Source organism: Chelonia mydas, chromosome 2 (assembly GCF_015237465.2).
Source record: "Chelonia mydas isolate rCheMyd1 chromosome 2, rCheMyd1.pri.v2, whole genome shotgun sequence".
NCBI lineage: Eukaryota > Metazoa > Chordata > Testudines > Cheloniidae > Chelonia > Chelonia mydas.
In genome coordinates, this window is record NC_057850.1 from 116570326 (window position 1) to 116596571 (window position 26246).

Sequence of the window (26246 nt, forward strand, 5' to 3'; positions counted from 1 at the left end):
GGAACTCTACCAGGCATGTGGTCAGAATGAACTCTGATAATGGTGATAAAGCATGTTCTTCTTGGCCGTGTACTTGATTATCCTCTGTCGGCATTATGTAACCTTAACAAAGTTCTCTATGTAATAACTGTAAAGTCAAGTTTGACGGCTTTGATCTTAACTTTAAGACACATAAAGGCATGTGTTCAAAATGTCTCCTGGTTTGTTTGTTTAAAATAAGTCTCCACTTCTCATCCAGCATATCTCTTTATATATAGTCTTGTTAACTGCACATTCAGTGCTTCCTGATATGGAGTTAAGTAGTTGCTAGATAACAATCTTGATCCAGTCAGACACATTTAATGCTGCTTCACTAGTTACTTTTTTACAGACAGATTCATCTCTGCCATGCACTACTTTTTTACCAAGCAAGATATAGTAAGGATCTTAATCTACCTAACTGGCATAAATGCAAACAATTTCCTTTTACAGTTTCTTATAATGGAGAATCAAACGGCCAATAAGTCAGCGACATGACTGGGATGGCCACAGGGGGAGAATATAATAATTAGACTAAGATAACCTTACATACTTAATTTTTTTTTAACTCTATTGTAGGAAATCTTCTACTAATCTGTTGAATTCTTCTGCAAAGCGTAAATGTAGATTGTGCTTTCCTTCTGGCATCAGAAACAACCTAAAAACAGATAGTCATGTAAATGCTAAACGTATACTTGCATATAAAACACATAGGGCCATTGTATGACCATGGTAACCAAGTGCAAAATTTGAAGCAACTCCTATGGTTTTTTCTTTTTAAACACTCTTTAGATTTCCTTTGGTGTAAAGTCAGAATCTGGCTCCTCCATTTAATAATTAGCTGAGTTATTCTTAAAATTGAAACCTTGACAGTCTATAGCTAGTGCCTACAAATCTAAATGCCATCTCTGGGGAAGACAAATTGGTGTTGGATCAGGGAAAAATGTGTTAGATGAGCTGTAATTGTGAATCTCTGGGAAATTTTCTCTTTAAGTCAGCTACTTGCCAGAAGCCAGATACTTGGTTTCCACTAGCGCAGTGGTTCTCAAACTTTTGTACTGGTGACCCCTTTCACATAGGAAGCCCCTGAGTGTGATGACCCCCCCCCCTCCACCCCCTTATAAACTAAAAACCCTTTAAAATATATTTAACACGATTATAAATGCTGGAGGCAAAGTGGGGGTTGGGGTGGAGGTTGACAGATTGTGCCCCCCCCCCCAATGTAATAACCTTCTGACCCCCAGTTTGCAAATGCCTGCACTAGCGGGTGTAGAGAGTTAAGATTCCAGAGGTAGCATGAGATGTTACAACATCTCACTAATGTCTCCTATGAGGCAACACTGGAATAGAATCTACAGTACTTGCCTTCAGGGAAAAGAGCAGGGTGATGGTCATGAGTTGAAGTGATCCTCTGAAAAAGGGGAGGGAGTAGCAATGCTGGAGTGGATGGAGGAGACTTGTGGTGAGGGCAGTGTGACACTAAGTGTGCCAGCTAAGTAACTAATGGGTTGGGCTGGGTATTAAGTTTTGCTAATGGAGCAAACCTGTATGAATTCTGTATGAACAGGGAAGCCTGTAAGTAAACTCTAATTTTCATTTTGACAGAGGTTAAACCAGCTAACTAAACAATTTACCTGTTTTGTCTTCATAAAAATGGCTTCTGTTTTCCTAATCCTACTCTACTGCTAGTGTGCACTGTGTGTTGGAAATAGTAATAAAATGGAGCTCTAGCTGTCACAGCTAGGAAGAGAATGAACAGCTGTATTCCACATGCTAAGAGGATGCATTGCCACAGTTTCTAGATGAGGTGAGCACTGCTTCAAGATTTTGGGTAAAGGGGTTGAGAGTAACATCTCTGGATATATTTGTATTCTGTACCGTTTATTATTCCAAAAACACTGATGCACTTGAGCAAAATAGTTGACTGTCACTTCATGTTTATTATGAGACCAGTGTCCAGTAGTAAAATATCAGTAAATGGGTAGATAGAGCAGCTATGACCTTAGCATTCAGTGCTAACTGGGCTTCCTGCTCCAGCTGTAGTATTTCAGTGCTTTGTTAGCTCTGCTGAAGGGGATAGCGATTAGATATCATATGGCACAAGGAGTGCAGGGGCAGTAATTCAGATGGGTGGAAGTGGTCTTAACTACATGGTTTCACTTTTAGATTAACAGATTCCAAGGTGAGAAGGCACCATGGTATATAGCTCAGAGGCCACAGACCTTCCCTAAAATTAATTCCTAGAGCATATATCCTTTTATTTAATAAAAATTTTAAAAAAATCCAGTACTGATTTAAAAATTGCTAGTGATAGAGAACCCACCATAACCCCTGGAACACTATTCCAGTGGTTAACTACCTTCATTGTTAAAAATTTACACCTTTATTTCCAGTCTAAATTTGTCTAGTTTAAACATCCAGCCACTGGATCATGCTACACCTTTCTCTGCTAGATTGCACAGCCCATTTAGACTGTAATGATGTCACCCCTCAACCTTCTCTTTGAGCTCCTTGAGTCTATTTATCTTAAACAATTTCACTACAAGACATGTTTTCTAATCCTTTAATCATTCTTGTGGCTCTTCTCTGAACTCTCTCCAATTTATCAACATCCTTCTAGAACTATGGGCACTAGAACTGGACATGGTATTCAAGCAGCAGTTGCACCAGTGTCAAATACAGAAGTAAATAATCTCTCTACTCCTATTCACGATTCTTCTATTCATGCATCCAAAGATAGCATTAGTCCTTTTGGCCTTGGTGTTACACTGTGAGCTCATTATCAGCTGATTATCTGCCCCCACTCCCAACTCTTTCAAAGTGACTGCTTCCCAGGATAGAGTCCCCATCTTGTAAGTATAACCTGCCTTCTTTGTTCCTAGATGCAGTTCCAGGTTTACAATGGCGCCAGAGATCAGACATCCTCCCCCCTGAGCCCCAACCACCTCCACCCCCACCCAGATGAACCCCACCTCCCCTGCACCCAGACCCCTGACTGCACCCCTCCACCCCCTTTCCCCCAGCGGCTGAGCTCTAACTACTTTCACTTGGTCTCCCATTGCCCCTGCACCTGGAACCTTCCTCTGCATCCAGATCCCCCACTGAGCTGCCTGCACCCAGACTGCCCCACACAGAACCCTCTTACTCCTATCTGGATCCCCCCACACTAAGTCCCTCCACACTTGGATCCTGCTGCCAGGTTGAGCCTCCCTGCCCACATCTGGTGTGCCTGGTGCAAAAGGGGCAGGGCCCCAGGGAGTTTCTGTGGCAGACATGGCCCTTGTGCTGTGTCGGGGTCAGCCTCACTGCCAAGTCCCGGTCCCAGGGGGGTGGGGGAGGCTGCAGGGTATTCTCTCATCTTGGTGGCCGGTGCTTCTCCCCTGCCATGATGGAGCTTCCATGTTTGTTTATTGTTAAAAGAAAAAATTGCAGAATTTTGAAATATTATGCACAGAATTTGATTCAGAATTCCCTCAGGAATCTGTGGTGCTGTAATGGTGGGACTGTGAAGGGGGTGCTGGACAATAGGTGATCTGTGAGTGAGGGAGCTGGGCAGGGGGTATGGTGTGCAGGGTGCTGTGCAGTTGTGGTGGGAGGTCAGCGGGAGGGGTCTCTGGGCAGGGAGTGCTGGGCATAGCAGGTCTAGGGGCATTGGGCATAGGGATCTGTAGGGGAGGTCTGGGCGAGGGGGTGCTGGGCGTAGGGATCTGTGGGGGAAGTTTCTTGGTGAGGGGGATGCTGGGCATAAGGGCAGGGGGCAGTGTGGAAGGGGCATGCTGGCAGCACAGGGCTGGGCGGGCCAGGGTGTGTCTAGCAATTTTGGGTTTGTAAACATTGCCTTTGTGCTTGGCTGAGAGGGACCACTCCCGCTGCGCTGCACCTAATTGCCCCCAACTGGCCCCTCGCTCTGCGGACTGCCCCCCCATCACATGCCCTATTTCTCCAATGGGGGCCCACAAAAAGTTAATCTGGCCCTGCCTAGATATGCACCTTTACATTTGGCCACATTAAAATAGGTACTGTTTGCACCCACACTGCTCTAATCAGTGACCCGTCCTCTTCATTATTTACCACTCCCCAAATCCTTGTCACCTGCAAACTTTATCAGTAGTGATTTTGTTCTCTTCCAGGTTATTGATAAAAATGTTCATAGCATAGGGGCAAGAACCAATCCCTGTGGGATGCACTAGAAGTGCATCTGCTCAATGATGATTCCCCATTCTCAGACATTTTGAGGCTATCAGTTAGCCAGCTTTTAATCCTTTTGGCTCCTTACTCCTTTTTAAAACAGTACTATAATGTAAAAAGGATAGTCTGCGCTGCTCTCAATGTACCATTCTGGGGATGCTTACAAACAACTCCATCCGTGTCTGAGAAATTCTGCCTAAAGATTTTCCATTTCCATATTGTGTGTTCACTTCTTCCCTTCGCAAAAGGTGCTTCAAAACTGTGCAGCTGAAGGCATGACTCACCGTGACCCTTTGATGTGCGTATGAAGATAGTCCGCGTGAAACTGTGGTACCAAAGGGTCTTTTCCACCATGTATTATAAATGTTGGACACTTTATGTGAGGCAGTAAATGTTGACAAATGTTACCTGAAAAACATAGGTTAAGGTTATGCTCTTTATTTTAAAATATGAAAGTTTAAAACTGAAAAAACTGTTAGAAACTAGGAACTTCTATTGTAGCTCTGATCACTAGTACCCACTGGCATGTACAATGTAGTCACCCTGCCACAGAGGGATAATAAGCAAGTGCCAAACATACGCTGCCTAGCATCAGAACACAAACCTCTTTCCCCAAAGATGAAATACATAATATATTTCTACTTCTGTGTGATGAGCTGTTGACTAATGAACCATCACTACATAGCAAAGCCAGTGCATGAAATATTTGTGGCACCCACTTTTCTAAACATTCTAACTGCACATAACTAGACAATGCATGGATTGCTTGGCTATAATTCATCTCTTCCGTCTCTGAGGTCTATGCCATCTCATGTTTATGGTACTGTTGGTTATTCTAGGTTATCAAGCTGCAGGTTACCTGACAATTTTTTTAAACCTATGATATAAAAATTAAGTATATAAATATACAGTAATATCTGCTCATAATGGACATTTCTCTTTGTAATAGGTGTCCACCTAATCTAGAATTAACCAAACCAATCAAAGGTTTTTTTCTGTTCTTTCATTTAATGTAAACCTGAAAATAATGTGCATTCTGCTTCCCTTTTCCACACATCTCCATTATACTGCCACACAGCAATACAATTTATGCACTCTTTTTGGCTAGCTTTCCATTCTTGGCTTTGACTCCTGCTTTCATGAGTGAGTTGTGGGTAAATCAAGGAGGGGAGAAACTTTCATTTGATATTCCAGACATTCTCAAACCATTTTTGCTTTCAATTTACAAGGCTTTCCTCACAGATATCGGCAGCCTTAGAACCCAGTTCAAGTGTATATATTCATGTTGTCCCAGCTCTCAAGTCACTCGTTGCTAGTTTTAAATAATGATGCCTCCATCTCACCCATTACCTTACTTTTTTTCAATTATTGCCCAGTAATCATTTTCACTTGGTACTTTTCATCCAAGGATCTTAAAGCACCTTTTCAATGTTGTTTAAGCTTCAGAACAGCAAGTACAGAAAGGTGAAGTCGCTTGCCCAAGGTTAGAGAGTCAAGAAATAGACACAACCGTCCTCTGCTTTAATCACCAGATTGTACTTCCTCCCTTCGCACAGTTGGTACGCTTTGCAGGAACATTCTTCAGTTTTGCAGCTTTAAGCCACTCATGCAGCGTCTCCTTAAAAGTCACCATCCTCAGTGAGTTTATAATTTATTTTTTAGAGTTTCTTGCGCCATCAGCTTTCCTGCCTATTCATGGCAAATAGTCTTGAGAAATTTTAAGCAACAGGCTGTGTTTGAGCACAAGTTTTTGCTATTCTACTTAAATCATGTTCATGCATGATTAATTCCAGTTTGAATGAAAGAAAATCTAGTGTTTTTATTTGTCCCTTTTCTTGATTTCATCCACTGGTACCTTGATGCATGACTGGCTCTCAGTACAAAAGTAGCTAACTGCCTTTCACAGATGACCTAGTGTACACTGGATCAGATCGTGCAAGACGCTGACGGCTGAGTGCTGCCAACTATTGCTGACTGCAGAGGGAGATGAGAATGCTCAGCACCTTCCAGTGCTGGGTCCAGTTACAGCACCTGGGCAAGTCAGCTAGTTGGTACATGTTTCCAGGTGGTCTTTTTCCAGGGAGACTTATTTTCACAGGTGCTGAAAATTGTGGCCACTAAAGGATGTGACTACTGCTTGCAGATGGCTGTCAGCCAAGGTTTCACTGCATATATACCCCAGACTTATACTTACCCCTATCTAAGGGGGTGCTATTTTTTTTTAAAAAATGACAAAAGAACTGGAATACAACTTTTTAAGATGCCTCCCTACTGGGAGAAATTATGGTACCAGCTGACTGGCATCTTTCTTACAAGTCTGTCTCTGGATTTGAAGAAGTAAAATGTAAGGAAACACTTTCCTTGCAGTCACTTGATGCCTACTGTCTATTCAGAACTATTGTCAGATATTTACTATTTTGGTTTTAAGGACTAAAGGAACATGTACATAAGGGAATCTTGGGCTCTTTGCCTTGTGTGCACCATATGTACTGTATATATTGTTTGCATTCAGCAATTTAAAAGCAAATTTGCTATGAATTAAAACAGAAAATTGCTGTTTAGCAATTAGGGTCAATCTTATTTGCAAAGTCTATAGGAAGAGTTTATTCCCAAAGATTTTTAAGAGTCAAGCTTAAAAATAACATAGTTGTTCCTGAATTGTAACTGACTTATTTTAGATGCTTTATCTTTGGCTGCATTATTTTAAATATGCTTTGTTAAATCTGAACCACAAATCTTTGAAAACCAACCTTCCCTCCCTTGCTTTCAATATCTGCTGCTACCTGTAGAAACCATAAAACGAATGCTCTTTTGGGCTATGTCATCTCTCTCAAGTGGAAAATATTCCCTCATTGAAAGAGAATTGAAAAGGAACCTGAGAAGAAACTCTCCAACTACATCTATTTAAAAATGATATTTTTAGTAACTTGGGGGGGAGGGATAGCTCAGTGGTTTGAGCATTGGCCTGCTAAACCCAGGGTTGTGAGCTCAATCCTTGAGGGGGCCATTTAGGGATCTGGGGCAAAAATTGGGGATTGGTCCTGCTTTGAGCAGGGGGTTGGACTAGATGACCTCCTGAGGTCCCTTCCAACCCTGAGATTCTATGATTCTAGGCTTGTGGCAAAGCAAAGGCAGAGAAAAGTGTCAGCTAATGACTTCCAAAAGCTTTTTCCTCCTGTTCATCGCTTAGATTCTGTGAAGTGTCTGCTGTATTCATGAGCGCGAGTCCGCTGGTTCATAACACTGTGCAGTGTGTGCATCTCGTTCTTCCTCTGCTGGCTGCTAAGAGCAATGTTGAGAGATTTTTAGCTGCAACTTTTCTGCTGCTGCAGTTGCAGGAATCTTACCATCTGGCTTGTCAGCAAACTGAGAGATTCCATCCACCCAGGCCTCACAAGTTTTTGCAAAATATTCATGTCCATACACTTCTTCCATTGGTTTCCTGATCTTTTCACTCCATTTTGAAACATCTCGGATAGCTATGTAAAATGGCATTGAATACATTAGACCCTTTTCAATAAACAAATAGCATTCACATAAATACTTCAGTGTGCATTTTAAGAGCCAATTACAAATGTACATTTCAGATGCAAAATTCTGTCAAAGGTTTTTTTTTTTAAAAAACAATCCGTGGAAGGGGGAAAAATAACAAATTAATTTCAATGTCTGTATCAGAGTCCTTTCTGAGTTCAAGTTGCAAATTGTTGCTACTGTGTTTGCAAGGGGTGGACAAATATGCTCTCTGCCTGCAGTGGGAGGGAAGGAGGAGGGAGGTGTGCTTGCAGGATGAGACCCCAAAGCATGTACAGTCTCTTTGGTGGGGTGAGGGAGAAGAGTGTTTATCTGGAATCAAAGTTCAAATCATATCTATTTTTATAGAAAATGGGTAGGGTATAAATGCCCTGCTCTAGGACAGCTTTCTGCTCTGGCCTCTGGATGGAAGCTGGCACCTGGGTTATTCACTAGTGTTCAATGTCAGGAAGTCTTTACTAAGGCATTCCAGTATGCTGACATCATAGTACATTTGCCACATTCTCAGAGGAAACCAGGATCTGCCTACTCAGTGGAGTCCTGCTGACTCACTGCATGTTACTCAAAGCTGTACAAATAATCTGGAATTCTACTTTACTCACCTGTTTGCCAGGTTTAGAAATTTTGTATCTCTCCAGCTGACAATAATGCCCATAAAGCAAATGTCCCCAAGAGTGACAACTACCATACAGCATCAAATTTGGATACAAAGCAAATTACAAATAATTTTCAATAAATAGCAATATGCAATTTCTAGAAGAAATAATTTTCCCAGACATTTCTCAGGTCACTGAAATCAGATTTTTTTTCTGCGTGCTAAGTTTTTTTCTTTAGGTTTTTCAGCTTTTGTTTTGCTGGAAAAGTTGCAGTTAGCCAGAAATCCAGGGTCTCTTTACTTTATAAAGCTTTTTTTTTTTTTGTCAATAGAGCAAAGAATTTCAAGGGAATTAAAGTGGAAAAGGAAACATGGGTGATTCATTTTTTCCTGCACACAAATGAATTTTATTTGTCATTATTTTCTGATTGTGTATTCTGACCTCAGGAGGGGAAAAGTTCTTGCTCATTATATGCTAGAATACTAGATATTACACATTTTTAAAAAGTTTTGCTCTCGTTCCTAAGGAACGTTTTTCCTTCTGTTTTATTGCACCTATGATGGTTTGGGGGAGGAGGGTTTGTGTCACTAAGATTTTTAATCTATTCCTGTATTTACTAAAATAGGGAATTCTGTGATGTGTTATTTCCTTTAAATTGTTATGTGTTTGTAATTATTTTAAAGGATCAATACAAAGATACAAGAAGAGACTAAGTTATTTGCCATCAGACATGTCTCCATTCACGCAATTAATACTTACCATTGTAAAGCTTCAGATCCTCTTGAGTAACAATGGTGTTTGCTCCCCAAACAACTAACTTATGGATAAGGGTTGGATATTTTGCAGCTGCTATGAGAGCTGTAATCCCACCATCACTCCATCCCAGCAAAGAGAACTTCTTAAACTTCAATGCCTTGATTGGTGTGACAAAATCACAGTAAAAATCACTGGCCTTCACTACTAAACAGTTGTATCTACCTGCAGTCAACTGTTTCTTGAAAACTAATAACTTCAACCAAAATCTCAAATTTAGTTAAATTATGATTAACACACACAATTAAAATGGAAATACAGACTGCTTTGCTGAATGGTGGAAGACTTAAGGACAAGTTCAAATATCTAGAAATTATATTTCCCCCCACTATGGTTTGGGCTATTTAATGGAGTAAAGGCTAAGTACATTGACAGTAGATTTTACATTAAAACGGGCAGCAATTGAAAAAACCCTATTTAAAGTAAAAGTGAGTGTGACGCTGCTAGAGATTCTTGGATTGCCTTCCTGTAGATTTGAAGAATCTGTATGGCAGTGGGTGACTGCATCTTAGATGAGACTGTGCCCTGGTCTACACTAGGATTTTACACTGGTAAAGTAAGTCTCTCAGGTGTGAAAAATACACATGCCTGAGAGATGTAACTGTACCGAACTAACCCCCAGTTTAGACAGCAGTAGACAGAGGGAAGAACAATTTAGCTACCGCTTCTCAGGGAGGTGGATTACCAATACCAGTGGGTGAACCCCTTCTGTTGGCATAGGTAGTGTCTAGACTGTAGCACAGGGATCGGCAACCTTTCAGAAGTGGTGTGCCAAGACTTAATTTATTCACTCTAATTTAAGGTTTCGCGTGCCGGTAATATATTTTAACATTTTTAGAAGGTCTCTATAAGTCTATATTATATAACTAAACTATTGTTGTATGTAAAGTAAACAAGGTTTTTAAAATGTTTAAGAAGCTTCATTTAAAATTAAATTAAAATGCAGATCTTATCAGTTTAGTGCAGTGGTTCTTAATCTGGGGCATGCACCCCCTAGTGGTGCGAGATGCCCTTTCTGGGGGTGCAAAACATGCGAGATTTTTTTAGAAGGTAAATCATACAAAACACAAATTAAGCACAGGCACATAAGTACAACTACTTTGTTTCATCAGACCTATGTATTTCTTAACATTATACATTTTTTAACTATTACTGTAATATACAAAGTTTGTAAGTTTTCAAGTTTTTAAGCTAATTGTAGTGTAATTTTTGATAAGGGCTGCAGAGTGTTGGGCCCCGGCCAGGAGCAGAGCCCTGGGCTGGCTGCCGGTTCCCCAGGCCAGCAGGAGGGCCCGAGCAGGGCTGGAGGCCCGGACCCCAGCTGGCAGGGGGCCGGGCAGCTGGAACCCCAGACCAGCCGTGAGGTGAGCGGGGCCGGCAGCTGGTATCCCAGGCCTGCAGCAGGCTGAGCGAGGCAGATGGCCGGGACCTCGGCTGACAAGGGGCCGGTGGCCGGTACCCCAGACTGTCAGCGGGCTGAGTTGGGTGGCGGACAGAACCCCAGACTGGCAGCGGCTCACCCGCTGCCGATCTGGGGTTCCGCCGGCCCCACTCAGCCCGCTGCCGGCCGGGGGTTCCGTTCACTCAGGCCAGCAGCGGGCTGAGTGGGGCTGGCGCCCAAGACCCCAGCTGGCAAGGGGCCGGTGGCCGGACCTCCAGACTGTCAGCAGGCTGAGTGGGGCCGGCAGACAGAACCCCAGACCGGTGGCGGGCTGAGTGGTTCAGCCTGCTGCCGGTCTGGGATTCTGCCCACCGGTTCCTGCCATCCGGGGTCCTGGCCGCCAGCCCCGCTCAGCCCGCTGCTGGCCTGGGGTTCTGTTCACCCAGGCAGGCAGCGGGCTGAGCAGGGTCAGCAGTGGGGACCCTGGCTGGCAGCAGCGTGCCAGTAAAAATTGGCTCACATGCCACCTTTGGCACGCGTGCCGCAGGTTGTCGACCCCTTCTGTAGCATTTTAAGTATAGACGAGCCCTGAGAAGCAGTTACTAAAGAGTCTTAGAAAAAATAAAGGTTAATAAAACCTGGAAAACAAGAGCTGGTTTGCTGACACTTGTTAAATATCTATTGTGGGTTTTAGAGAGTGTACGTGTGTGAGAGCTACCTAAACTGGCTGAACTTTTTAAAAGCATCCACTAATTTAGAGTGCTTCAGATTTTGAGTGTCCAACTTGAAACAGCTAGGGCCTGATTTTATGAGGTGCTGAGCGCTCAGAATATCAGCTAGAGTCAATGTAAGTAGCTGTGGGTGCATTTCACCACTCAAAACTAGGCTTAGAGGGTCCAAGTTTTTAAAAGTAACCACTAAATTTGTTCCTGCAATTGCGTGCACCCAAAATCTGAGTACTTCAATATCTAAGCCAGGGGTCGGCAACCTATGGCATGCGTGCCAAAGACAGCACGTGAGCCGATTTTTAATGCCATGCTGCTGCCTGCCGGGTCCCAGCCGCCGGCCCCCTCAGCCCGCTGTCGAACTCAGGCCAGCAGTGGGCTGAGCGGGGCCGGCAGCCAAGACCCCAACAGGCAGCCATGTGCCATTCAAAATCCTGCCTGCCCCAGCCCGCTCTTCTCTGCCCCCCGTGGGGACAGGGTGAAGAAGCTTGGTCCGCAGCTGCTGCTACAGGGCTGGCAAGCTTCTCCCCTCCCACATCTCTTCCCCCAGCGTGCTGGGTTCCTGCCCCTCCTCCTCTCCCTCCCTGCCTCCAATCAGCTGATAGCCCTTGTGCGGGAGGGGGAGAAGCAGAGCTGCAGTGCGCTTACTCCGGGGAGGAGGCGGAGAAGAGGTGGGGAAGGGGGCTGGAAGCACCCCCACAACCCTAGCCCACACCCCCAGCCCTCTGCCCTGACCCCTGCATCCCCCCAGGACCCCAGCCCCCCCCATGCCCTGACTCCCCCCCCCCCACATTCCCAACCCCACCCTGAGCACCAAACAGGAGCTCCTGCACCCCCCAACCCCATTCCCACCTGCACCCTCGCACCAAATGGGAGCTGCCCAGGTAAGCACTCCACACCCAAACCTCCTGCCCCAACCCTGAGCCCCTCCCTCATTCTAGCTCCTGGCCAGACACTGCACCCCAACCCTCAGCCTGCTCCTTCACCCCCAGCCCTGTGCTCAGTGCACTCCCATCCTCAGCTCAGTGCAGAGAGAGAGGAAGAGAATGGGCTAGAACCAGGGAGAAGGTAGGTACCCACTCTATGTGGGCAGGGCCGGGATCCCAGACCGGCAGAGGGCTGAGTGGCAGCAGGCTGAGCCGCTTAGCCCACTGCTGGTCTGGGGTCCCGGCCGTTGGCCCCGATCAGCTCACTGCCGGTCTGGGGTTCTGGCTGCTGGCCCCTTGCCAGCCGGGGTCCTGGCCACAGGCCCCGCTGAGCCAGCTGCCAGCCTAGGTGAATGGAACCCCAGGCTGGCAGCGGGCTGAGCAGGCCTGCGGCATAAGATCAGCATTTTAATTTAATTTTAAATGAAGCTTCTTAAACATTTTGAAAACCTTGTTTACTTTACATATGACAATAGTTTAGTTATATAATATATAACCTATAGAGAGACACCTTCTAAAAAATGTTAAAATGTATTACTGACATGCAAAACCTTAAATTAAAGTGAATAAATGAAGACTCGGCACACCACTTCTGAAAGGTTCCCGACCCCTGATCTAAGCAATTTGGTACAAATCCACCTTTTTTTGTGCTTAGAGGCATGGTTTTGGCATGTTAAATGTGAAGCTGGATTGAAGCCACTTAGAAAACATGATCTGAAATTTGAACTGTTCTTGGTTATAACCGTGTTCTTTAAATACTGCTTCATGATGAGTTTCAATTAAAAATGTTTATGTTGAAATGATTGCCTTCCCCTAAGGAAGCAAGATTGTAGCCCACAAAGACCTTAATTTATCCTATGTACTACTTCCCCCTAGAACTTGGCAGATTCTAGGTCACATTCTCTGCTGCACCAAGATCCACTAACAGCAGGAAGAGAGTAGTGGGGACAACCAGGGAGCCACTTACAGCTTCCTATTTCTATGGGCTATCTTGTGCTGGCTCCTGTCCTGTAGTATGACAGCATTTCACTTGAAATTACCTCCGTCCAGGGCCCCATACGTAGTGTGGCCATGTACGGTCTGACACAATTACAGATTGTTTTTAAGTTGCTGTATAAAATAAGCTTTCATTTGAGTCAAATGTAAATTAACACAAGTGATGTCTGCCTGAGTCTGCAGTCAGTCTGAAACAATAATTCAGAGACACGTGAACTTATCCCTTTTGGCTCAATGAGATGTTAAAACGGAAGTATCAGAAGGTTTTAAATATCAATATTAACTATCTCATTGTTGAAAATTTTAGAAGCAATGCTAACGTGCTTATTGGTCATTGCTGGATGTAGTGGTAGGCATCGGAGCAGGGTGCAGTGAAGCAGGCTTAAAATGTTCTTTTCCCATATTAAATTCCACTAGTAGTTATAAAGAGGTCTTTATTTCAAAAAGGGATTTAATTCAGATGGTAGATGGCGACACCTGTCTTGCACTGTTATCTTGTTCTTCAGAATCTCAGCTTTCATTTTATTAAGAAAAGCTTATAGCAGTGAGTTGGGAAGAAAATTTCAAAAAATATGAACCAAGTCTAACAGACACAGATGCTAGCTAACAAAGCTATTCCTGCAAAAACCCCAGGCTGGCCACAACTACGCTGGCAGAAGAGTGCTTCTGTTAGCACAGCTAATGTCATTTGGGGAGATAGTGTAGCTATGCCAGCAGAACTCTGTTGGCATACACTGCATCTCCACAAGGGGGCTTGTCAGAATAGCTAAACCACTATGTGGCAAAGGATTTGTAGTGTAGTCAATACAAGTCTGTAGAAAGCCAATAGGTCTGAGGGCTTGTCTGCACAGGAAAGTTATACTGGTATAAGCTAAGATGAGAATTTAAACTGATATACCTTATGATTCCCCATGTGGACATACTTATTCTGGAAATCCTAATCTTCATTACTAGGGCTGAGTCTTTAGCTACTGTGCTATCATACAGTATTTGTGAGAATGTATAAACAAGTTAATCCATGCTTCATAAGTAGGCTTGGCAGAATTTGTTTGTTTTTTTAAAATAATTTCAATGGATAATGTTTGTTTTAAGCATTTTTTAATTTTTATCAACTTAAATTTTCAGTTGTGGGAAATTATGCGAGTAGGGTGTCAGACAATTATTTAATGACAGTGGTTGTTGATATTCAAAAAGATAAAGCTTTACAGCCATTAAAACACAAATTGTCAACATCATATGTCAAAGTATACAAAGTAAACAGCCTGAATTAAAACTCTAAAGTTCTCAAGCAGCATTTTTTTCTTTGCCTATCTGTAAATTTCTGTTGATTGAAATAATTTTTTTCATCAGTTTGTATAAAGTGAAATCAATGTTTGACATTCCATTAAAAAAAAACCAATCCTAATCCTTCCAAGCCTATTCATAAGAGAGATTTCAATAATCCTTTAATATACGTACTTATAAACATACAAATCTTCAAAAGCGGAAGATATGCTACACAGTTTTCTGTTGCCAAAAAATCTAGTCAGTTATACTTTTAACTTTAGCACTGATTAAATGTGAATGGGATACTGCCCTGCATTCTACCCAATTGACTACAAAGCATCGGATTATGTACTCCTTTTGAGGACAGCATCTTTTTTTTCTGTCATGCACTCATTAACTGTTTGAAGAGAAGCAGGTAAAAGGAGTTCCAACCTTTCACATTTGGAAGCCAGTCACCTGCTCATGATAGCATTTTTGTCCTGGTTAGCCAGAGTGGTACTGGCTTTGTACGTTAGTCTGCATATACTGTAAATCAAGGGGCAACCAGATTTCATGACTAGGGAAAAACATTTCTCCTGTGTTTCCTGTCAGACTTATTTTGGTTCAACTAATCTCCTTATGCAGCGTACTTTAAGAAGGCTGCATTTTCAATTTCCCATGGGTCTGCAAAGTTGCTGCTGTTCAAAGAAATAACTGGCTTCGCTGTCCAAACCCTATCTGATATTTCTGGAACATATTGCATTGTCAGGATTCTTAACATGGCCAAAGATTCTGTGTAGTTTAACATAAGGAATTCCATTTACAAGTTGCCAATATGGTAGTTAATATTTTATTGTCAGGCTTTCCTTTAACATTAATGTGGCACAATCATTAACAAAACAACGGGACAACATATTTTTCACTTTATGATTCTACAAATCAGGCTTAAAAAGCAGGAAAAATAATGACAGACATGAGTCATGTTCTTTGTACTCACAATATGTGTAAATTATATTTGGTGTGGATTTAGGAAGCCTCTGACTCCCCATTCTAACTATTTCAGGAATAGACCTTACAATGGAAATGTCAGTTTAGTTTGCAGGGATCAGATGTTAAACCTCGTAGCTAAGACATTTTGCAAGAACCTATCACCCACTAGAGAACCTGTCAGCTACAATCATTAACTGTAGGTCTTGTTTTTAATATATAGTTTTCCTGGACTTCATTCAACTATAAAGTCACAAACATCCTCGGATAAAATATTTGGAATAAGAACGTGCTGCTTCCTTACATAATTAATTCCATGGCTAAATCATCCGTGTGATAAAAGGGAGATGGAAGCAGAATGTATCTCCATCCATTTTAAGCACTTTTGCATAATTTAATATCAGCAATTACTACTGTAAACATATAATCCTTGACTTCATCCCTCCCCACCACCATTAAGGAAAACCAGACTTTATCTCAGAACAGATTTACCTGCATCAGATCAACAGCATCTCTTGCATCCCTTTCAAAGAAATCTGGAGGAAAATCTCGAGCTGGAGGGATGGAATGTCCATAGCCCCGAGGATCCCAAGCAACTATTGTGAACAGCTGCTTGTTCATAGATTTGAGCTGTGGTCCAAAATCAGTTTGACTACTCCCTAAAAACATTATGTCCTGATAAATTAATCACCACATTATACAACTACCCTATACATGCTACAAATGGAGGTGAGGGAACCCCTACCTTCAAATAATGTGAAAGTTGAGACCAATCCACAAAAGTGAGGTACCTTTCTCAGCCTTATTGTAAGTAGGAATTGCAACTAGCAGAGGATCAGTTGTGCATTAAAAACCTTTAGTAGTATTCTAATACATTTAAAGGAAATTACTACTCAAAAGTATGCAATCTCACCGAATCAGCAGGACTTCATAAATTCACTTAGTTGGGACACCTACCAGTGAAGAGATTTAGATAAATGGTATGGACCATGACCACTGCTTAATCACAACAGTATGAATAAAAATTTTGCTGAATTAAGATGTTTTCTTCTAAGTGGTATCAATAGGTAAGTGTTGGTTAAGCAGGTAATATACCCATTTTTAGAGTTTTCTGTAGCACCCACTACTGTAGGATCTAAGAAGGCCTTGATTTGGCAATATTTTTCAGACTTACATTTTCAGACATTTTTTAAATTTGGTGGGGTGTCAGCAAATCAGTTGGGCTGTCTGAGTATAGAAGATTCTATTGGACTATAATCTCTATGAACACAAGGGTTGAGATAGCAGTTTTGTGATCAAACTTATTTAGCCCTAGTATAATGTATTGAAAGAATGTAAATCAAAATCTCATCCCATAATGGCTCTACACTTCTTCTAGAATTTAAAAGGGGCTGTTAAAATACTTTTAACATTCCGATTAGAATACCCCAAATTCCTCCTTTTACATCAGTAATAGTAACTGGAGACATAACAAAACCAGTGGAAGTTTATGGGAGCACATGGGCTCTGAAAAAGAATCCCAATACCTCCATCATCTACAGCATGGTGCAATTAGGTGATTATATTAAGGGATGAGTTTTCTTCCCTTGCAATAATGTTTAATGGCCACAGCCAGAAGCAGAATACCAGGCTAGATGGAGAAGCATTGGACACTGACCTGGTATTATAAATCAGCTAGTAATTTTATTAGTAGATAGTGCTGTGATCCCAGTGCTTGATACCATTAAAAAGCGGGTTACTTTATTTTTAAGGGCACCTTATGACTAGTCTATAAAGGATAAATGATTAACCACTTATTAAAACAACTATTAATTAATTGACTCCGTGGGTCAATAGGTTGCTTATAACCATCTATAACACAAAGTCCATGTCTCTAATATGCTACTAATTATTTAACATTTTATAAAATGACACCAAAAAGTATATAATAGTCATTTATTTTTTTTACTAAATGTTAAAACATGCCTGTACTAACACATTATACACCAAGCTTCAGCCCAAAGACATTTAAAATTGGTAAGACAACAAAATCTGGCAACTAGTGTTTTAATGGTGGTAATTAAACTATAGCAGTGTACATTTCAAAATAAAACAATGTATACATTGCAAAAAATCAATTTTGAATTCATAAGTGGGCCTTTCTTGACTTCTCTCAGAAACAGGATGAATATCAATAATGAACAATTTAAGAATTATTATTTCTCAGATACCATTAGAATTAGATATTCCCTTTTCTTCCTATTTTTTTGCCATCTCTCCAGAAATGTCTTCCAAATTTATGTATTTTTAAAGTATTTTATAACAAAATATTTTTATGTCAAAAAGAAAAACTGCATCCCACTTTGCATATCTCAACAATCTATGGCCCTGAGCCAGCAACCTACTTATGCATATGCATAATTTTGAGCACCTGGGTAGATCTAATGAGTTCTTGGCAAGAAGTGGCACTAAGCAAATGAGCAGCTGCATTCTGCATCAAGTGTATGTATTTTCTGGGTGCTGCACCATAGTGACTCACTCTGGAGATGACAAAGGTAGCAATTACTGTGGCAAGGTCAGTATCCAAAAAGAGAGGATGCAACCACAAGCTAGACATTCCTGGCCACTGGCACACTCAGTCTCCAAAAGCAGCTGAGAATCGAATATAACTGATGCATTATGAAACTGAATAACCAAAAGGTGAACATACACTCTTATTAAAGAAAAACCAATATCATCTCTGCTATTTTCCCCCTTCATGAGAAAGCTCTTGTTTAAACAAGATGTAAATGCTGCCATCAGTGTTGTTCATTATTATAGCTGGAATTCGAAGTCACTTATACTCTTTTTAGAGATGATCATTCATTCAGTCTTTATATACTAAAATATAAAACAACGGAGCTGACGCGCCATTGTTTGTACCTTGCATAGTCATTTGCACCTGTGAAAAGTGGATGTACAACATTACTAAATCAGAATGGTAGCATTTTACATCCACTTCGTGGTGGTGTGAGTGTCTACAGAAAGTGCAAGGCAATGGAGATTCAGGCCTAGAATGTTTGCATTTAGAAGGTCTCTGGTGTTCTAAATGAGTTTGTAAAACTGGTAAATGTTTAAAATAACTGATTTTTCCTAACTCTATTACATGTACCAAATTCTAGTTTTTAAAACGTAATGCATAAAAAAAGTAAAAAGTTGCTGAAAAAGATCTTACAAAAAGAGTACAAAATAGCTTTAGAAAAATCAAGAAAAAAAAAATTCCGATATCAAGTCGTAATATGACAAAAGCTCCTGACCTAACATCCCAGGAAGCAGCAGAACTGCATGATCCCCTTGTCCTGTCTGTTGATAATGCAGGGGCACTCCATTCACTTTGATTTTAGCAGATGTTATTGAAGTACTAGAAGGAAAGAAAATTATTCAACATGCTAATATCTCATTACAGTGCAGTCATTCAATGGACTAGGCAGTAATTACTAATGCTAGACACTGACAGCACAGTCATATTTAAAGGGTTCTATTTGCCTTTGTGGGGGGGGGGGCATGTTGAGTGTGTGTGTGTGAGAGAGAGAAAGAATCAAACAGAGTGCTACGGGAAAACAGAGGCAGACTACATAGGAAGTCAGGGATGTGACATTTTTACTTTATAATACTGTGTAGTTCTGCAAAGTGTCTTTTAAAACAATGTGTATCTTTTGGAATAAAACAAAATGTTGCAAACCTGCATAACATTATAAAAAGAAACCTCTTACTGAACACCTCCTCCCACCCCCCAAAAAACCTCAGAAGTAATACTGTGTACCCTCCCCAGCACAGAAGATGATAGGACAATGCTTGGAGCAGGAGCCAGTACTCTGTGGCAAGATGGAATACCGGGAGATCCAAAAAAGAAAAGAGGTAAGTTCTAAGTTCTGAATGACTCTCTTAGCCTGGCTATTGGAGGTGTGTAGCACATTACTAAAGTTATTGGAATTTTGTTAAAATCCTTGGTATATCACTTTTCAGCACTTCGTTCTATACAGTACCCAAATGAAGTGACAGATACAGTAGGAATAAAAGCAGAAAAATGGTTAGGTCTAGTTTGTGCACACCCACATAGGGAAGCAAATGGGGAATAAGGCACTCCCCTTGCTGCCCTGACCACACTACCTGAGTCTAGGCATGCAGGTTAAAGGGGCATTGCATTCCTGTTTACTACCCTGCCTTGCCCCTTGAGTAGGTGGGCCTGGAGACTAGGCAGAGAGCTTAGCTTTGCACCTCCTAGGAACTGGCCAGTATAGGTAAGCCAGCATCCTAGGGATAGGAATACATTATCTCCCCTAGGTGCAAGGAGGTAACACCTCCACTTGTATGGTTCCTGTGTAGCCTTTGCGGCTGGCATTTTTTAAACTACTGTATCATAATCATGTTAAACTTTGCTCTATCATAATCATGTTAAACTTTGATGGCTTCGGTATGTCACATGATACTGATGGTAGCACAATAATAGGAGATTTTAAGAAACAATCAGTGTAACTACAGCTTTAAGTACCTACAGAAGTGTGTTAAAAATAAACAAACAAACATTAAAAGGAAATATCACTGTATTGCTGAACTGCTTCCAAATGGCTGCTGTTGTTGCACTGAACCTCATCCTCTGCTGCTACATAACAAAATGTGGTGTATGGTTACTTATGATTCACAAGTTGTGTAATGAAAAAACCTATAGCTGGGGGCAGGGAGAATCACATCATACAATTCAATTCAATGTAATCTGAGCAGAGAGTATTGTTCAATTAGAAAATACATTATTGTGTAAAATGTTCCAACAGGAAGAAGTAGCAAAGTAAGCCTTCAAGATTACACAAAAGTCAGTTACAAGCGGAGGAAAATTAATGGTAAAGATACTTGTATTTATATAGTTTGGAATTCTGATACCATCATCAGATAATTCTTAGAGGGATCATTGTTACATTGACTGTTAGGCCTTTGCTAACCCGCTACATATTTATGAAAATGTAAATTAATTAGATTTTTAATATATATTACTACTTGGAATATTAGTTGGTTTTAGACCCTAAATGTTTCCAAAGTGTAATCCGTGAACACAGGAACATGGTGCAGTAGAATTTGACTTATCCAGAAAAGTGATTATTTTTTCCCCTTGAGTCTCTTTCAACTGACTGTTGAAGCCTGTCCGTTTCAAGTGGCTGGAGCAGAGAAAGGAGGTATTAGTGCCATTTTGAGTCATTTTTCTGCTCTGAATAGCAAAAATCTTGCTGGATATTGAGGAAATGAAGTACAAACCCATTTCCCATTGAAGAGGCAAGATAACTTGATTACTTTTACTTTTGTGTAAACTTCTATTCCAGCCACATGAGAACTCAAATATGTAAGTGTGGGAGTTTTCTTCTATTCTACTCTCTCTAGGTTCTTATGCAGCTCTCATCACTGTAGTATCTGAGCACCTTATAGCAGTGCATTAAGTGTCATGAGTAACATTGGTCACTTGTTTTTTTTCTCTCTCTCTCTCCCATCCTCTCCTCAGGGGAGAATTGTGTGTGCAGGGTAGTTGATTTTCTTTTTCTTTATTGTATCACTATACGTTGCATTTGGAGAAGGCAAGACCAAAGAGGTGAACCTTGCACTTGGAGTGGAAGGTTATGAGGTTTATGATGATGCTTAGTTCCTGTGGGAGTTCTTTGCACAGTTACGGACCAGTCCATGAGAAAGCTCTGCACAGGTGAGCTTTACCCTTCCAGGTTATATCTTCACTGTAGAAAAAGGTGTGTTTTTACATTGAGAGAGCTAACCCAGATTAGCAATGTCAATGTGAAATCCTAGTGGAGACAAGGTACAGGTAGTCTTTTATCTCAACTAGCCTCATCAAGGTAACACTTACCTGTGCCATGTCTCTACTAGGATTTCATATCTAGAAAGCTAATTCAAGTTAGCTAGCTCCACGTAATATCACACCTTTTACTTTGCAGTGAAGACACAGTTCTACTCTCTACTCTATGCTACTACTCTCAATCCTGGCCAATCAAGGAAGCACTTGTTACTAGCAAAAGTGCTTTTTTTAGGAAAGCATTCAAGCATGTGCTTAAATCCATCCCTATTCAGGAAAGTACTTACACACACGCTTAACTTTAAGCATATGTGTAAGTCCCATTGACTCCAGGGGCTTAAATATTTAAGTACTTTTCTGACCAGTATGAGTGTTGGCCCTGAACTTCTGAGCCCTCTTTCCACCCCTGTGTAATTTCCTGTTCCAGGCCAATGGAATAGTCACCCCAAACTACAAGGACAGCTTCCTCAGTGACATGTATGAAATACACAGATGCTCTACCCTCTTTCTAGCTTTATCTCCATGAGCCTCCCAGTGCTCCATAGCCCATGAGATTTACTTAATTGTACTTCTATTAGTTAATATGTGTAAAGTTGTAATTGTACGTTACGATATGATAGCACCAGATCTGTACTGCACACAGGAATATTTGGATCCAAGGACAGGCTGCCAATAATCTCTCAAAAAGTCTGCACTTTAACCTGGCATTACTACTGTGTACTGGAAGGTGAGTAGAGGGCACAGGGTGTTTGCAAAGAGATGGGGTGAGAGACTGAGATATTTATTCATTTTCCCATTTAAGCAAAAATGTTTTTTCTAAGCCATAATCAAGGAGGGAGATAACACCATTAGGCAAACAAACTTCTATTAGTCCATTGTCACTTTGTTATTTAAAAAGGATACTGAGTATATTTACACCATAACATTGTTGTAAACTCTGAGGTGGACCTTCATCAAGAAATGTTTTTTGAAAATACCTGACATTTGGTGCAATCTGGGGCATTCCAAAAGCCAACTCCTGTAAAAAATCTGCTTTTCAGAAGTATTTTATGAGCCTCAAGGATGCAGTCTACAATGTTTCTAACAGTGTCCATAAAAGGATGAACACCACCAAAAGCAAGGACATCACTTCAATCATTCATTCAACTAGTTAAATCTGAACAAAGGGCAATTTTAACATAGTCACCATGTAGATTACTGAGAAAGCACTTTAGAGATAGTGATAGATCAGACATGAGGTATTAACCTAAGTAGGAAAGGACAGCTGACTGAAGTGAGACATTATTGTAATTCCGTATTTTATCCACTGTGAAATGATGTCAATGGATATCATTAAAATGAGCTGCGAGAATAGTCCTGGCAACTGGAATTTTAAATAATTTTAAAAGGCTTTGGCAGTAAGTCATGTCTTGCTCAAGAGGATAAAAGACCAATTTCTAAATCTCAGTTTAATACCATTCTTTTAACTGTACCAAATATGAAACATCAGTGAAACTAATGTTTTTCTACACTTTGTTTTCTTACAGAATGTTGTACTTTGATGTTGTTAATGATCTTTAAATACAACACTGTTCTATGATTTCACTGTATGGTTCTTGTCTTCTGGCATAGCTCTGTATTACACACTTACCTCATTCAAAAACAGGCATACGAGTTTGCATTTTGTCTTCCAATTAATTTATACCCTAATAGTTACAGTTCTCTTCTGACTAACTTATCTCACTTTAAAAAACAAAAAACACATATAGACGTCTCACCATTTGGTTACCTAATGGTTAACCTTTATTCATTTTACTACTTTACCTGCCTTAAATATCATGGGTGAAATCTTTGCCCCATTGAAGCCAATGAAAGTTTTATTTGCTTTTTTGTAGGAATGTTACTTTAAAGCATTAAGGTTGAGAGAAACTTTCTTTCTATGCCACTCACAAAACAACTTCATGATTTAGTGAGATTGTTCTGTTATTTATTAAGCTTTGACATTATGCTTATCTCTGTGCTAAACACAGAGGTAAGCGGCTGACTTAACCCCTGCCACATAGTTTACATTCAGGACTGAATTACTTCTACTTTAAATCATTTTTCATAAAGCAACCCAAAATGAACAAACAATGGCTGTACAGACTCCTATTCCTAATTTATGGTAGTGGGAATTAAATTGCAGCCCTTTGTTCACAAGAAGGCAGCCCAGACTGTACATAAACTAAGTGTTTATGTAACACAATACTGTAGTTGGTAATGGCACTTACCAAACTAAGGATCTGATCCTGCGATTAGATCTATATGATCCATCTACACAGATCCTTTGAAGATTGGGGTGCAAGTCCAGAACTGGTTTTCATGACTATGGCTCAGACTGGAAGTCATTATGCCATTTATAACTTAATGAATTTTGACTATCTGTTATGGGGATACGTTTTAACAAATTAATTTGACTATTAAAACTGATCAACCAAGCTTTTTGTACCTACCCTACTGTAAATATCTATGCATATAAACCAAGTTTCATAACCAAATATGATGCAGCTAAATGTTTGAGCTTAGGGTAAGAAGTATGGCACATCCTTAGATCACTTTTTGAACAACACTTAATAGAAAGCACAGCTATATTAAAAAAAAAAAAATAGTAAAACACAGCACTTGTCTTTTGATTTAAAAATTTCATTCCATGAAGGTTATTTGACTATATCCTTCACTATGGTAAATGAGCACCTCAACTCAATTTTAACTAATCCTTGTAGGAACATTTAATATCCCATTGCTTGAAACCATTTTAAAAATTGCAGAAAACCCTATCTTTACTGACAAAACACAATCACTACCCTCCTGTTGCCTTTTTTTTAAGTGGGCAATGAATTGGTGTTTTTACAGACCTCTGGGGGAAAACTATACTGCTTTCCTTTTTCATGTTGCACTTACACATTCTGTAGCCTTTCCCTCTGACCAGTTATTAACTGCATGTGAAGTGACCTTCTGCTGAATGTGTGATGCTGCCTCACACTTGCTCTTGAGCCATGTAAAAAGACACTGTCGGAATTTCATAGCTAATATATACAGACCTTTTTATCTGGATGAAGACCAAGTGAGGGACTGCACCACAAACTCAGCAAATCATCACATTTCTGTGAAGTTAATATGTAATCAGTTGGGGAAAAGGCTATAGAATCAGCAAATCAAAATGCGAATCTTAAAAAATTAACCACTCTATTTTTTTCAGCAGGCCTGAGATACCTATTCTAAGTAGGGAGTGAAATGGGGTAACACTCAGAGTGTTACCGGTTTGTCAAAAAACATTAGGCATAGTATAAAAATGTTATTGAAGCATGTAAAAATAAGAGCAATATTATTGCCTTTGCCAAACAACAAGCCCTTGCACGTCTTTTATGACTTCCAAGATAAAATTTGCAGTTTTGTTTGTCCCGGCTACACATCTAAGAGATTCTCTGCTCCTTGTATCTTCCTCCTTGATTTTGACAGCTACAAAGGTCTTTTGTTTTGGAAGAGCTGACAGTATGCACAAGACCAGATAGATCAGTGCCCCCTAAAGCCATGGTAGCTTGATAATGAAATGGAAATTATTTGCCATGTGTGTGTGTTAAATGGGACAGAAATGTCACTAGGAAGGATCCAGCACACTGGATGGAGAAACTGCGATCAGCAATGTATGGACTGCGAAGTATGTCTTATGACTATACTATAGAGAGGGTAAGTCTGTACAACATAATTCTCAGAAAAATAAAATTTCAGTCCATGCTGGTCCGAAATTGTGCTAGAATCATGCTAATACAGATTTTATCCCCTTGACTCCATCTACAGTAACTTGTGGAGGCTGAGACGTCAATTTTTTGCCTGGTTATGTTGGTCAGCATAAACAGGGCATTGGAACAAGATGTGAACAGTGTCTGAAACCTGTTTTAAAGAACGTATGCCTCATTTCACACCACTCAACACAACCCTATATGTGTACAGAAAACTTGTTTTTAAAACAATGTTTAAAAACATTTCCTACCTGTAATGTAGAGAGGGCCAAAGGCTACAGGCCCATAGTCCTGAACTGGGAATTACATTCAATCAGTAGTGTCCAGCAGCCTGTGCTGGTGCATCTACTTCTAGAACAGTAGTTTTCTGCCCCCCTAAAGCCTGGCTCAGCCTTGCACCGTCCATAGGCTGAAACCACATTTGTAGTGTATCCACAGATCATGCTGCAGCATTGTGCTTTGCAGAAATGGGATGCAATTTGTGAAGGCCAAGGGAACGACACTTCAGTTACAGCTACACCACAAATCCAAGCTGGGCTTTGGCTGGGGGCAAAGGACTGTGGCATGAATAATGGATTTGCAGGGGCAGCTTTTAAATTCCCCTGCCAGCCTTCCCTTTTCCTTTCTCAGTCTTTCTTCCCTACCACATCCCTTAGCAACCCTGGCTGCTTCCAGCAGGCTGCCGGGCCCCTAGTAGAGGGGCTAGGGGTGCAGCCTGGCACCTATGGCGGGGGGACGGACGGGACAGGGACTCAGCCCAGAACTCAAAAAGAGCAGAGTGGGGGTGGACATTAGTGACAGCTCCTTACACCAGAAAAGAAAGCTGAGGAAATGAAGCGCCCTCCCCCAACATCCCTACATAGCCTACTGCCAAAGCCCAACCCACAAATACCCCCCGCCCTAGCCCGATCCCCCCCCCCCCCCGCCTTCCCCAAAGCACTACACCACCCCTTCCTCAAAACACCACCCTCCCCACTGCACAACCCCCCGCCGCCCCAAGGCTCCCCAGCAGCAGCAGCTGGCTGAGACGCCCTGGGAGGCGGGGGCGGCTCCGCGTTGGCAGCGCCGCGGCCTGGCCAGGGCTGACTTTACCCGTAGGAGGCGGCAGCAGCAGCAGCAGCAGGTCCCCGGAGCCCGAGCGGCGCCGCCTCCCGCGCGGCCGGCGGGAGCTGGGAGAGGAGAATCCGCAGCAGCGCCCCGCCAGCGCCCGGCCGAGCCATTCCCGCTCCCCGCAGCTGCCAGCCGCCCCGCCTCGGGCGCAGGGCGGGCCGCGGTG

At 41.5% G+C, this 26246-nt stretch overlaps 1 protein-coding gene across 2 annotated transcripts; it reads right to left on the reverse strand.

The window, feature by feature from the left end:
• Window positions 1-124: 124 nt before the first annotated feature.
• On the reverse strand, window positions 125-26246 carry BPHL (biphenyl hydrolase like). Of its 2 annotated transcripts, none has more exons than XM_037893222.2 (7): window positions 26063-26246; window positions 18682-18785; window positions 15899-16065; window positions 9093-9246; window positions 7554-7685; window positions 4491-4614; window positions 125-676 (listed from the first exon to the last, which is right to left on the reverse strand). In XM_037893222.2, exons 1-7 carry the CDS (start codon window positions 26188-26190, stop codon window positions 589-591), a joined length of 897 nt encoding a protein of 298 aa, XP_037749150.1. In that variant the 5' UTR covers window positions 26191-26246; the 3' UTR covers window positions 125-588. The 2 variants fall into 2 exon arrangements, with proteins under 2 accessions (XP_037749150.1, XP_037749151.1); XM_037893223.2 differs by lacking the exon at window positions 26063-26246 and adding an exon at window positions 24132-24242.

Excerpts from the sequence above, each read along its gene's own strand:
- BPHL (XM_037893222.2), bottom strand. The coding sequence starts at position 26,190 with ATGGCTCGGCCGGGCGCTGGCGGGGCGCTGCTGCGGATTCTCCTCTCC. Across the intron at positions 18,786-26,062 it reads GCTGCTGCCGCCTCCTACGG|TACTTCAATAACATCTGCTA; the intron begins GTAAAGTCAGCC and ends CTTTCCTTCTAG. Across the intron at positions 4,615-7,553 it reads GTTTGCTGACAAGCCAGATG|GTAACATTTGTCAACATTTA; the intron begins GTAAGATTCCTG and ends TATGTTTTTCAG.